Raw genomic sequence first — 14,588 nt, forward strand, 5'->3', positions numbered from 1 at the left:
GTTTGTTTTTGTTTTTTTTAGGTTTTTGCTATAGGACACATGCACTCACCAGAGACAGACAGTGAGAAGAGTGAGAAATCACCCCCCAGGGGGTATGGCCAAGCCACAATCTCTTTTTCTCTATTCTCCTCCTGGGATTTTGGACATGCACGCACACATACCTGCATGATTTTCAAGCTTCCAGGTCAGGGATTCAAGCTGCAGTCGGCCAAGGGATCCAGTGCCTTAGCCACCCTGCCATCTGCTGTCCCTACAGAGCAAGTTCTTAATTTTGATGTCCCAATTGATCAGTTTTCCTTTCATAGATTATACTTTTCATGTCAAGTACGTGAAATACTTTCTAACTTTGGATTATGAAGATACATTATTTTTTTTCTTCTAAATGCTTTATAATTTCATGTTTTACATTTAAGTCTATGACCTGAGTTAATTTTCATATGGGAAATGAGACTTAAATTGTGGTTAATTTTTTGTTTATTTTTGGTCGTTTTTGGTTTGTTGGTTTATAGGTGTCTAATTGCTCAGTCATCATTTGCTGCAAAGGCTATCTTTGTTCCATTACTTACTCTTGCACCTGAAATACACCCAACTTGGTAAATTCTTTAATATATTGCTGAATGTTTGCAGATTTTTAAAAATGTCTTTTTGCAGCTGCATTCCGAAGGGATATTTCTTTCCTTTTCTATTTTCTGGAAGAGATTGTATAGAAATAATTTCTCATTCTTTAAACATTGGTATTGGGTCATTGAAGGAGTCATGACATAAATGTTTGATTAGCAAAACAGAAAAATATGTCATGACTTTTCAAATGACTCAATATTTAATTCTTCAGAAACAATCTGGGTCCAGAGAATTCTTTTTAGGGTGTCTGTAAATTACAATTTAATTTCCTTAGTAGTATAGAGCTATTTAAATTACCTCTGGATAGTTGTTATAGTTTGTGTTTTTCTAGGAATTGGTACATTTCAAAGTTGTTAAATTTAAACATGTAATGGGGAAGGCAGTGGCATGGTGGTTAGGGCACTGGCCTCCCACATGGCCAGCCACGGTCTGAGTCCCAGAACTGGCAGCTTGCTTTCTCTCCCCCCGCCTCCACTCTGTCCATCCCTGGTCAAAATAAAATAAACAAATAAATAAATGAAGTTACATAAAATAATTTTAAAAAGATTTAAATATGTAAAATTGTCCACATAGTATTCTTTAATCATCCTTTTGATATCTGTAGGGTCTACAGGGGAAGGAAGGGGGCTGTTAGGCAAATAGACTGTCTGCCTATATAATAGCATTCCCCGCCACTCTCTATTGGTTTAAGGCAGACACCATTTTCCTCAACAGAACCTGAAATAGCAGGGTACTTAATTGAGCCAATATTTTTCCAACAGTTTACCTGAACTATTATTACTAAGTGTGATTTTTTAAAAATATCCAACCTCATCCCTAGTAACTTTGGTATATTATGTTTCCAAATAGTGTTTTCATTGTATCACAAAATAGGCCATCTTAGTCAGCAGATGTTCTGCCTGGGCACGTACTGGGAAACTTCTCCCAGACTACTAGATTTCTATCAAGGTTTCATGCTTAAAAATTGTAAATTGCAATCAACATAAGACTGTCCTAACCAGGTACACTTTGAAGTAAACGATATCCTATTTCAATTACGAAGTACAAAGTATTAGGTTTGCAATATGAGTTTTTCTGCTACAACAGAATTTACTCAAGACCAGATTCTAGTCATTTCAAGGTTCAACTGGGGTACAATCCACTGCTAAGCTGACATGGTGGCAAGATGCAGCTTTTCATAGGCTATCGGATTGAAGTAGTGTTAGTGAAGTAGTCTTCACCAGTGTTAGCCAGGGCCTTCCCCTGTTTGTGACCTTACAGGGCTCTTCAACTTAGCAGCTTTCTTTATCAAAGCATGAAGCTGGGAAGGCAATAGTTTCTATCAGCCTGAAAGCCTAGAGGGCAGGCTATCACTGTGCCTTATCAATTCACTAGAAGTGAATTATAGGTTCTGCTGACAACCAAGGAGGTGATTACACAGGGAGGGGATACCGGAAGGGAGATTACTGTAGGAGATCTCAGAAATGTGATTACCACACAGGTAAGACTTTCCAGGAAAGCCCTCGGATGTATATGGAGGCTTCAAAGAGTTTGTGGAAAATGGAATTAAAATATAAGTTTATTTTAGTGTAAAGAAATTGAAATCCAATTGAAATCTATCGAAGAGGCAACTTGTAAAATTATTTAGCATATCCATATATCTTTAAAAAAAAAAAGAATTAGGAGTTCTACCATGATGCTGGCATATAAAGATTTCAAAATCTATTGATAAAAAAATAGTATGAATAGTATGATGCATTTTAATTACAAAAGTTGAAAATAAAAAATGTTCATAACTGTATTGCTTATATACATTTAAATTAAAGGAACTAAGAAAAGATACATGTAAGAAATCAATTACGGTGTTAACAAGGTTGGGAGTGAAGGGTGAGAACTAGGTGGAAGGGAGACAAAGGTCAGAGGGATTTGTCTGTAGTTTTAATATATTTAAAAAATTTTTAATCACATTCAAAGATTCATAAAAATTAAGCGAAGATTTTTGTGGTCACCAAAATTTTCTCCATTCTGTCTTCTCCAGGAGTAGGAGAAGCTGAGGGTGACAGCTCGTAATGTAATTTTAGAGGTTTTTTCCTGAATGTTCAATGCCATATGCAATGTGTTATACAGTTGCCATTTAGATGCAATTTCTTCTCAAACCTACTAATGAGTACTTATTGCAACCACTGTGAAAAAAAAAAGGATAACCTCCCAAATTTGTTTAGATATAGAGTTGATGATGTCATACATGTACACGTATCCAGAAGGTATGGAAAGGTTTACTACTCAGAAGGGTCTTCAAAATGTTCATAAATATAAAAAAAAAAAAAACAGGCATGAATTTCAATTTTTTTTACACTAAAATAAACTTATATTTTAATTCCATTCCCCATAAACTTTTTGAAGCCTCCATATACATCCGAGGGCTTTCCTGGAAAGAGTAGGCAGGACTCCCAAGATGATTTGAAAATGCTTTGAGAAGGAGACAAGAGTTTGGGGATTTTAATGGGGTTAGTAAGTGGGCAAGTGTGAATGTGGATTGAGGCTTGAGTGATTTGCAGCTCCCTCTGGCTCCAATGATGGGTTCACCGAATCTTTCTTATAATGCTGCCCATATATGGAGAGGGGCCAAGGGGAAGCAGCAAGAGTGAGGCTTAAAAAGTTTTTAATAGGCTCAGCAGCAGTGAGCCAAGCAGGAGGACTCTGCCGCACAATGCATAAAGCAGCTTGTGAGGCCCAGGCTTAGTTCCAGGCCCAACATAATAAAACCAGTTGGGGAGGCCAGCAGGTGGCATAGTGTTAAGGTGCTGGGCTCCCATGTGGTTAACAGATTCAAGTCCTGGGCCCAGAGGCTTGAAACTCACACCAGGCGAGTATGTGTGCATGCCCAAAAGTTTTGAGAGGAGAACGAAAGAGAAGGGATTGAGGCATGGCCATCCCCCCTGGGAGGTGATTTCTCCCTTTCTGTCTCTCTCTCCAATGAGTGCACATAACATATAGCCATAGCCAAAAAAAGAAGGAAAGAAAAAAAAAATCTCTAAAAAAAGAAAAAACTAACCAACCAACCAAACAAATCAGTCCGAGTGCAGTGCCACGTGCCCATAGTCCTAGGTAACTGGGAAGCTGAGGCAGGACTGCAAAGTAAAGAGATTCTGTCAAAAATATCTATGTCTCTTCCCCTCATAAAAAAAAAAAAGAAAGTTTTTGACATTCAAACGTTAACAAATAAAATCATCTTCATTATATTTCCAGAAAAAAAGAATTTATACTATGCCAGATAATATAATAGTTGACTCACAGAACTTGTTTCATTCAATCAAAAGCTACAGAGACCTCACAAATATTTGACATTCTGAGAAAAGCTTAAAAAAGCATTTCTTAAAAATAAAATCTTATGCATAAGGAATACTGTGGACACAAAGAAATATTTCCTTAGGAAATAACATTTTTTTAATCTAACATATTAGCAAAAGTTGCAAATTGTTGTAGCTAGTGTGGTCTAGAATGTGAGAAGCCAGGCACTTCCATGTATGCAAAGGAAAATAAAAGCTATGCAAGGAGACTTCAAAGTGTTTTTAGAGAAGTGGAATTCAAGTATGAGTATATTTTAGTGTAAAAATAATGTAAACTCATAATCTGCATTTCCCATGAAGTTTTTGATGTTCTTTTGTATATTGTTATATCCTTCTGCAAGGGTAATGCAATAATATAAAAAAATTAAGTGTGTATGTCTTTTGACTCTACTTTTAGAAATTTATTTTGAGGGAACGACCAAAGAAGTGCAACATGTGCAACCACACAACACACACACACACACACACACACACACACACACACAGGTTAAAATGAAGAAAAAAAGGTGACAGCAATATCTATTTCCAACTATTAAGATTTTAATGAACTATCATGTCCTCATATGGTGATATATAGTCACTAGAAAGAAGATTTAGATAAGTACTTAATGATAGGAAAGTTAGTCACATTATAAATTATATTCAAAAGCACGTAAAATAGTATACAATAGCATTATTCCATTGTTGTTTACTCAATATCAATAGTACGTAAGTGTATACAAAAATAGCCAAAATAAAATACACTGATTTTCTAGTGTTGATTTCTGGTGTGATATTCTGGGTTATTCTTATTTTCCTAAGTTTAGTTTTCTTCAGCATTCTCCACATTTTTGCTAAGTTGGAATATCAGAGATTTTGAAGATAAAGGATGAGTGGTATACACAATGCTATTGTGTGTAAAATTATTGTGTAAATTGGTCTAACCAGATAGGAACTATAAAGTGGTAAATGGATCACCCTGGAAAGTATTATAATACATAAAAAATGCCAACGATTAATGTGCTAATACAAATTATCAATAAAATAAAATAAAATCCTGGCAACTGGAAATTATGTACAAATGAAAAGGCTAACAAAAGTCCTTTCCCTAAAATGTTCAGAACATTTAAAAGATACTTTAAGGACAAAAACTATTAATGATTACTAATCCGAGCAGTGAAAATGGTGCAATGAAAACGGAGCTTATTATCATAATCAAATAACACCATCAGCTGAAAATACAGTGCCCTTAAATTTGTTAAGGCTCAACGGTGCAAGCAACTTTTACAATATCTTGGCGTTAATTCCGATTTGGGTACGAATTTACTACTCATTTTCACATACTTAAATCGTATTACACTTCTGACTTTTCAAATTAATTGCAATCACATGGTTAATACATAAACACTTCGAACTTAACTATGATGAATAACTAGGACTTAAAAGTTATCTCTACTTCGCAAAAGCAGCAGGCGCAAGCTGCATTGTATTTCATTTCTTTCGCAAGACCTTGTACAGGACGTGTTGTTACTTGAGGAATTAAAAACGACTCTCATTAATCGCGGGAGGTAGGTCCAACGCTGTGCTTGAGACCCAAAGGAAAAAAAGAAAAAAAGAAGGAGGAAAGCAAAAGGTCTACATACCTTGATCCTTGTTTTCTCTATAAATTCTAAAGGTGCTACCCCAAACTCAAAACTAACTCCAATCCAAGGAATCCAGCCTTTAACGCACGGCGGTCTATGCGAATTCTTCCGCTGAAGGAATAAGAAAAGAGCAACGCAACCTAGGATTATAAGCACTGTTGAGGAAAACAGCTCCATGTTTTTGTCAAGTGCCTTCCAAAATCGGATCTTTTGGGAAAAGTCCCGCTGCCCTGGCACTTGCTCCTTCCCTGCGCGGTGAGTTATCCGCTCTGCTCCCTAACTTTCTGCCGCAACTTCGGACACTTGTTCCTCTTTGTAACCGTAGCTCCCCTTCCCCGCCCCGATTTTGAGAGGATTTTTGCATCATTGCTCCCTCCCACGTCAACTCCTCTCTAAAGTCTTGGCCACCACAGAAAAAAAAACGTCGAGGAGGTACTGGGTAGGCAGGAACTCGCCCCGTTGCCATGGAGACCGAGGGCGGTGGCGCAGCGGGCGCCTGGGCGCGGGCCAATCAGCGAGGTCGTGGAGCGCGGAGGACTTCATTTCCCAGAAGCCTCCTGGTGCCGCTTTGTTTTTCTGCTCCGGGGAGCTGGGGGCACCTGGACCACTCTGGCCGGGGGTTGTTAGGAAGGCTGCGGGTCCGCCGCGCGGAGGAGCCGAGCTAGGGAAATGGTCCCCGCCCGGCCGCTCGCCAGTTGAGCAGGGGGCCGCCCTGGCAGGGTGGCGGGCCATCCGCGGCGCGGTGCGCCGGCAAGAAAGGGTGCATTGTCGTCCTGGTCCTGCTTCTGAATGTCCGTCCCGGAGGAGGAGGAGAGGCTCTTGCCGCTCGCCCAGAGATGGCCCCGAGCGAGCAAATTCCTACTGTCCGGCTGCGCGGCTACGGTGGCGGAGCTAGCAACCCGGCCGCCCACGCCTGGGCCTCCCGGACGAGTCGCCGCGGTGCAGCGCTAGGGGAGGGACGGGCGGGCAGCTTCTTTCCAGGCATCCCGAGAGGCTGCGCCCTCTTCTTCCACGCCTGCCTGGCGGATGCGCAGGGCGGCCGCAGGGCCAAAGTCCTGAGGAGGAGGGACTGGAGGTTTCTAACGTCTTTTCCTTCCCATTTCTTCTAATCCTTCGCTCATGGATGTGCTGTGGTGCTTGAACGTGTACTTTTAGAAGCTTCCCGAGCTGTCATTCCTCTAGAGGCATCGTTTTCCTGTTAGAGAGAATGACCTTTTTAAAGACACAGCCTCGATCATGGAGATCATCTCTGTGATTTACATTCTTAACACAGCCTTACTGTGCCATTGTCTTTGGGGGCCAAGTTGTCAACGGACCTTGTGGGACTTCAATTATTAACCAGCCTATCATTGAGCTTGTACTCAACATCTGCAGGTCCCTTGACCTCTTGAGCTTAACTCACCTGTCTTATGTTTATCTTGCAGAATTCTGAGACGGTAATAGTACAGAAGTGCTAAATCCAAGGCAGGGAAACCATTCATTTCAATATTATAATTACTTCGATACGAGAGACTGTGGATATTTATTTGGAAAGACCCAGTTCTGACCTTCTTATGGGCTGGTGGGGAAACGGGCAGAGAAAGACAATTACAATGTGCTACTTATTATAATGAAGCTATTATTAGTTATCATCAGAGCATAGAAGAACACTGAATATTTCCCCAAACCATTCAGACAACACTTTAAGAGGCCAAATAGAGTGGAATTGTGATGCCCTTGTATGAGCAGGTGGTGTTTCTTTCAAGGTTTCCTTGAGTAGAGTTCCTATGAATGCCCTGTGAAACAGAAACTGTATTTTAAGATGTCTCGTATTTTCTTGCCAGTGGGGAGGGGCAGCCTGTTGTGTTAGCAATTATAAATGTTAGCCGTTCTTGTTCTTTTTTTTTTTTTAGAGAGACATTTTTGCTATAAGGCACATGCGCTTGTCAGAGAAACAAAAAGGGACAAATCGCCCACCCCCAGGGGGATGGCCATGCTTCAATCCCTTCTCCTCCCTTCTCCTCTTGGGATTTTGGACATGCACACCCACGTTCTGGGTGTGAGTTTTAAGCCTCTAGGTACGGGACTTGGACTATGGTCGACGATCTGGGAGTCCAGCAATGTAACCATTACACCATCTGCTGGTCCCAGTTGTTCTTGTAATAAAATGAGTTTATTTTGTATTTCTAGCATAATCAGCACACCATCTGTTGTTTTGTCCTTGGCACTCTACTCTTCCTCTTGCCCTTTGGCCCCCTTACTTTTCTCTTTCTCTCCTTTCAGAACTGACAAAGAATTTTTATTTATCAATGTTTTTACTGAAATAAAAATCATCAACTTAAAATTTTAAAAAAGCAGGCTGGTGACTAGTTAGGTATACTTCCAGTTTTGTTTTTATGAACTGTTTTTCTGGTGATTCAATACTTTTGTTCCTCTTGTTAAACATTTATGGAGAGAGCTATGTGGGGAATGGGGATGGGAGGCAGGAGACAAAATATGGGGTGGTTTTCAGTACCAGTTAATTCAGAATCAGAATCTGAAGTATTATTTGAGTAGCCAGCAAGGAAACAAACATTATTTTGAGAGGTATAATCTGTGCCAATGTAGAGGCTTCTACTTCTTAAAGCTTTTCAGATACAGGACCAGCAGTTAGCATAATGGCTGTGTCGCTGGACTCCCATGTAGTAGACCACGGTTCGTGTCCTGGACCCGGTGGCTTAAAACTCACGCCAGGCGTGTGTGTGTGTGCTTGCCCAAGATCCTGAGAGGAGAATGGAGAAGGGATTGCGGCATGGCCATCCCCCCTGGGGGGGGATGGGGGGTGATTTCTCACTTTCTATCTCTCTGTCTCTCTCTGTCATATACTAAACACCTCTTCAAAAAAAAAACTTCTCAGATTCATATTTCGATAAAATATTGCATGTAAGCTATTCTGTTTGAGGGAACCTACCCACAAGATACTAACTTCCAAAGACCAGTGATAAGATTTAATATTTTCTTCTCCTCCGACTCTGTTTTCTTTTTGGGAAAAGCATACAAGGATTTTGTATCAGGTCATTGAAAGTCTTACGTAGTGTCGGTAATGTTCATGAATGTGTCTGAATGTTATTATTTGTGTATACAAGTTTATGAGCTTGATCCGTCTTATTTGAGTCAATTAGGCTAGCTCAGTTTTAAGGTCTATAATTTACAATGTAAACAAAATACTTTTACAAATTCAACTGGTACTTATAAGCAGGCCATGAGTAAGCCATGCATGCAAATTATCAGTGCCAGAGAAACAATAGGTATTTTAATTGAAAGAGTATTGAGCATGCCACTCTCATATATAAAAGATGACATTAATTATATACTCCATTGTATCTTCTGTATCTCAAACATCAGGTCAGTGTTTCATCTATATGTGAACATCACTTATGAAATGATATAATTCACCTTTGTCTAGCATTTTCCAAAGTACACAAAAGTATATAGTACGATATCCTATAGTTACATCAGATTTTAAACAATCATGGTTGCAGTCAAGAGACTAAATTATTTCCCACTGGAAAGTAAAATGAAGCAAAAAAAAAGAAAAGAAAACTAAATAGATTTCAGACTGAAATTTCTAAGGAAAAAAGAATCTAAGGCTTGTTTCTTTTCAATTTTTCTACTGGTGATCTGGGATGCTGAGGTGCAGTGATTCCTAAATTTGGTCCTGTGTGAATGTCAACTGATTCTATACGCTTATCAACCTACTGAATTAGAATTTAGGAGCATGGGGCTAGGAAATGTGTACTTTTTAACAGTCTTCTTAGCTAATTATCATATATTTTTAAATGTTAGAACCCCTGTTGTTGGGGAAAATATTAGTCCTATGATTTCAAGATTTTTGTTTGCTTCTCTGAATTTTGCGGGGGTTTCCCCTCATTTGCTTTCTTTGTTAGCAACCTTTCCCCTTGATCTCACAAAAACTCGACTCCAAATGCAAGGAGAAGCTGCTCTTGCTCGGTTGGGAGATAGTGCAAGAGAACCTGCTCCCTATAGGGGCATGGTGCGCACAGCCCTGGGGATTGTTCAAGAGGAAGGCTTTCTAAAGCTTTGGCAAGGAGTGACGCCCGCCATTTACAGACACGTAGGTATTTATCTTGATTCTGACTGGTAAGTTTGTTATACGTTCTTTGTGTTTCTGCTTTTCTGTTTAGCTGTGTCCAAAAACCAGTCAGGTTTTTCCTACTAATATGATAAATTAATATATCCAAAGGGTCTTTCAAAAAGTTCATGAAAATGCATACAGGCACTTCTCGTTAACAATCATGTTTTGTTCCCAGGAATAGATACTTAAGTGAATTGGTCATAAGCAAGAGCCTAAAAGTAGATGTCTTGTGTGTATTGTGGTACCACAGGGTACCACTGTTTTTCAGTACATATCATGTGACGCCACACTAAAATAATGTAATTCTATCCATATAAAAAGTATACATTGATAAGCATGAGAAGTCAACAAGACACAGAACAACACAATAATAAAGATCCAGCATTACTGTTTTTATTTATTCTGAGTACTACTATGGGTACACCATAACATATTTGTACACAAAATATGTAGTCCTGTGTTATTGTAAATGCTTAGTATATAGTGAATACTAACTAACTGTGGAAGCAAGACAGAGACTGAGAAAGGCTGGAGAACTAACCATAAGCCCAAACAGTGGTTAAACAAGTAGGTCCTTAAGTGAGAAGTGACTATATTATGAAAAGCTATGCATGCACTTCAAAAATTTTTCCATCAGAATAAACTCTGACTGTATCTCCATTTTTCCATAAATGGTTTGAAGTCTGCTCATAGACTCTTTAAAAACAAATGAACAAACAAAGGCAAAACAGTTAACTACCAATTGTTATTATGGAGTTATTGTCTTATTTTGAATGTTTTGTTTGCTTGTTTGTTTGTTTGTTTTTAGTTTTTGCTATAGATCTTATTCACTCACCAGAGAAAGAGAGGGAGAGAGAGAAAGTGAGAAATCACCCACCAGAGGAGATGGCCATGCCGCAGTTTCTTCTCCTTCACTCTTCTCTTGGAATTTTGGGCACACACACACACACACACACACACACACACACATATATATGCCCATTGTGATTTTCATGCTATTGATTCCAGGACTTGAATCATGAAGCTAGCCATGTGGGTTCCAGCCCCTTAACCTCCATGCCAACTGCTGGCCCCTGTCCTACAGTTTTAGAATAGCATACTGAAATATTTCAGGATAACTTGTCATGAGGTTTGTAAAGTATCAATACTTTATAATAATTAAGCAAAAAAGAAAAAAACCCAGAAAATACATAAAAAATACTATCAATTGATATAAATCTCAATGATAGATACAGAGGGAGATATATTATTTTCTCTACATTTTGTATGTTTGAAATTTTTCCTAATAAAAGGATTTTAAAGGGTTAGGAAGGAAGCCTGAATAATTGATACAATTTTTCTCTACTTCAGAAACTTTAAATACAGGATTTAAACTTTTCATGTTCTTCAAAAATTAAAATTTATTTACTACAATGTCAAATCTCATGGTTTTGTCCCATGCATGAGAGACAAAGCTACTCTGAAAGAGAATAAAGATCAGTCCTAATCCAACTCTGGCAGTAGGATAATTGCAAAACAGTTAATTTTTGTCCTAGGTTTGCAGGCTGCTTAACTAATAATTACTGTTTTTATTTATTCTGAGTACTACTATGGGTACACCATAACATATTTGTACACAAAATATGTAGTCCTGTGTTATTGTAAATGCTTAGTATATAGTGAATACTAACTAACTGTGGAAGCAAGACAGAGACTGAGAAAGGCTGGAGAACTAACCATAAGCCCAAACAGTGGTTAAACAAGTAGGTCCTTAAGTGAGAAGTGACTATATTATGAAAAGCTATGCATGCACTTCAAAAATTTTTCCATCAGAATAAACTCTGACTGTATCTCCATTTTTCCATAAATGGTTTGAAGTCTGCTCATAGACTCTTTAAAAACAAATGAACAAACAAAGGCAAAACAGTTAACTACCAATTGTTATTATGGAGTTATTGTCTTATTTTGAATGTTTTGTTTGCTTGTTTGTTTGTTTGTTTTTAGTTTTTGCTATAGATCTTATTCACTCACCAGAGAAAGAGAGGGAGAGAGAGAAAGTGAGAAATCACCCACCAGAGGAGATGGCCATGCCGCAGTTTCTTCTCCTTCACTCTTCTCTTGGAATTTTGGGCACACACACACACACACACACACACACACACATATATATGCCCATTGTGATTTTCATGCTATTGATTCCAGGACTTGAATCATGAAGCTAGCCATGTGGGTTCCAGCCCCTTAACCTCCATGCCAACTGCTGGCCCCTGTCCTACAGTTTTAGAATAGCATACTGAAATATTTCAGGATAACTTGTCATGAGGTTTGTAAAGTATCAATACTTTATAATAATTAAGCAAAAAAGAAAAAAACCCAGAAAATACATAAAAAATACTATCAATTGATATAAATCTCAATGATAGATACAGAGGGAGATATATTATTTTCTCTACATTTTGTATGTTTGAAATTTTTCCTAATAAAAGGATTTTAAAGGGTTAGGAAGGAAGCCTGAATAATTGATACAATTTTTCTCTACTTCAGAAACTTTAAATACAGGATTTAAACTTTTCATGTTCTTCAAAAATTAAAATTTATTTACTACAATGTCAAATCTCATGGTTTTGTCCCATGCATGAGAGACAAAGCTACTCTGAAAGAGAATAAAGATCAGTCCTAATCCAACTCTGGCAGTAGGATAATTGCAAAACAGTTAATTTTTGTCCTAGGTTTGCAGGCTGCTTAACTAATAGTTATGTGTGCCTCTAGTGAATCTTCTAGAAAATATGTAGTAACTGTGCCAATGATAATACTTTTCTGCTTGGCTTCCAAAGTGGCTCTCCAAAAAATAAGAGTGGTTTTCTGTTTATGGACAGAACAATACACAGTTTGCTTCAAAAGGAGGTCGGATAGGTATGGCATTTTTCTCCTCTGTATTTTTAATGTTTCCTTAAGCATTTAGGAACCCTTGATCAGAAAAGTGACCAATTCAAATATTTACCAGCTTATTGTTTTTAAAGATTCAGTTCTTCCCATGAGTAAGTTAGAGTATTCATCAAGAATAATCCAAATGTTGGATAGAAACTATAACTGTTTTTGTACTTTGTGTACTTTTAAATATCTGAAAATATTTCATCAAAATTTCTGAAATATCATGGAAAGCTCTCTATATGAATACATGTACTAATTTCAATGAGTTTTTAATCTTTTAAATTTTTTTCCTTTGCCTCCCATTGTTTAGAGTTTTACATTTTTATTTGTATTTTGTTTTGGCCATTGTATATTTCTTTGCAGTTACTAGTCATTTCATATGTTTGACACTCGACACAGTATATTAATATAAAAAAACCTCCAATGATGTTACATATGTTTATGCAATGAAAACGCTCATTATCTCTATGTACTAGGGCATATGGAGTAATAAAAACACACAACCTGCTTTAAGAAATTCATCATCTGATAGAACGATAAGCAAGAAAAACAAGTTAATAGTCTAGTGACTATGATGATTATAATATTAACGTGTTTTCTTTTTTATTTTGGAGAGGTTTTTGCTATAGGGCACGTGTGCTCGCCAGAAAGAGAGACAGACAGACAGAAAGCGAGAAATCACCCTTCAGGGGGAATGGCCACGTCGCAATCCCTTCTCCTTCATTCTCCTCTCGGGATCTTGGGCACGCACGCACACGCGCCTGGCATTAGTTTAAGCCATCAGATCCGGGACTTGAACCACGGTCAGCTACATGGGAGTCCAGCGACATAGCCATTACGGTAATTGCTGGTCCCAACTTGTTTTCAATGATAGCCTGGACTGTTCTAGGAAAAGTCAGAGAGTACTTTCCAAGAAACATTTTTTGAATTGAGTCTTACACAGTTGAGTTAGCAAAGCAGTGAAAAGAGAATGTGTTGTAAGAACGATCAGTAAAATGGGAGGCCTAAGACTTAAAGGTCAGATACCACTTGGAGAAACATTAAGAAACCCACATCAGCAGCATAGGGTGCATGAGAGAAAGACACAGCTAGAGAAACTGACTAGGTAAAACTGTCTTATTTTATTAGACATTGCTAAATTAATCTTTTTCATGGTCTGTTTTACACAGTGTACTCTGGAGGTCGAATGGTCACGTATGAACACCTTCGAGAGGTTGTATTTGGCAAAAGTGAAGATAAACATTATCCCCTTTGGTAAGTTTTATTTTGAAAATAATATGATATTGCTCCAAAGGCTTTAGTGCTTGTTTATTTGATTTATGTAAAAATATACACTTGTACTAAGATTGCTTTGTTGTAAGTGTAAAATAATAAAGAATAACAATTAAATTCAAGTAATTGAGCATTTCCTGCACACAGACTACATCGGGTCTTCAAAAAGTTCATGGAAATAACATATTCTGAAAAAAGCTATGCATAGATCTCAAACATTTTTTGTAACGTAATAAACTCTTACTAACTTGTTATAACATGTCTGAATAGGATTTAGTTTGAAACCCTAAGAAGGATAAAGTATCAGTTTGAGAAGAGTGCCTGTCAGAACCTGTCAGAGCAAATTCTGCTAAGATTGAAGCAAGAACAAACAGATTTATGGTGAAGCTTGAATGGAAGAATGGTGGAATCATTGATACTTTATATTTATGGGAAAATACCCCAAAGATATCACCAATTTACAAATGAATCTCATTTTCAGAAGAGATAAGTTGGTATTGAAGATGATGCCTGCAGTGACAGCCCATCCATGGCAATTTTTAAGGAGAAAAATGAATCTCGTTTGTGTCATAATTGAAGAGGAATCATGATTACCAACAGAAACAATAGCCAACACCATAGGCATCTCAATTTGTTCAGCTTCCATAATTTTGAATGAGACTTTAAAGGTGACAGACTTCCTGCTTGTTGGTACCAAAACTGTTACACCCAGATCAGCTA

General features: G+C 37.9%; 2 protein-coding genes across 5 annotated transcripts in view; one reads left to right on the plus strand and one right to left on the minus strand.

The window, feature by feature from the left end:
* The window catches only part of CYP39A1 (cytochrome P450 family 39 subfamily A member 1), an 83,433-nt gene extending 77,539 nt beyond the window's left edge, over positions 1 to 5,894 (minus strand). Inside the window, exon 1 of the mRNA XM_006149083.3 lies at positions 5,573 to 5,894. Within this exon, the coding sequence (XP_006149145.1) occupies positions 5,573 to 5,749 (177 nt within the window). The 5' untranslated portion in view covers positions 5,750 to 5,894. The remainder of the gene's footprint in view (positions 1 to 5,572) is intronic.
* Positions 5,895 to 6,338: 444 nt separating this feature from the next.
* Positions 6,339 to 14,588, plus strand: part of SLC25A27 (solute carrier family 25 member 27) — a 31,451-nt gene continuing 23,201 nt past the window's right edge. For 3 of the 4 annotated variants that reach the window (XM_027772091.1, XM_027772090.1, XM_027772092.1), the window contains exons 1-2: positions 8,436 to 9,669; positions 13,766 to 13,850. In XM_027772091.1, coding sequence (XP_027627892.1) covers positions 9,309 to 9,669; positions 13,766 to 13,850 — 446 coding nt within the window. In that variant the 5' untranslated portion in view covers positions 8,436 to 9,308. Of the gene's footprint in view, positions 6,472 to 8,435; positions 9,670 to 13,765; positions 13,851 to 14,588 lie in introns of those variants that run through there. The other variant, XM_014588015.2, reaches the window with a different exon arrangement.

This window comes from Tupaia chinensis, unplaced genomic scaffold (assembly GCF_000334495.1).
Source record: "Tupaia chinensis unplaced genomic scaffold, TupChi_1.0 Scaffold000252_1, whole genome shotgun sequence".
NCBI lineage: Eukaryota > Metazoa > Chordata > Mammalia > Scandentia > Tupaiidae > Tupaia > Tupaia belangeri.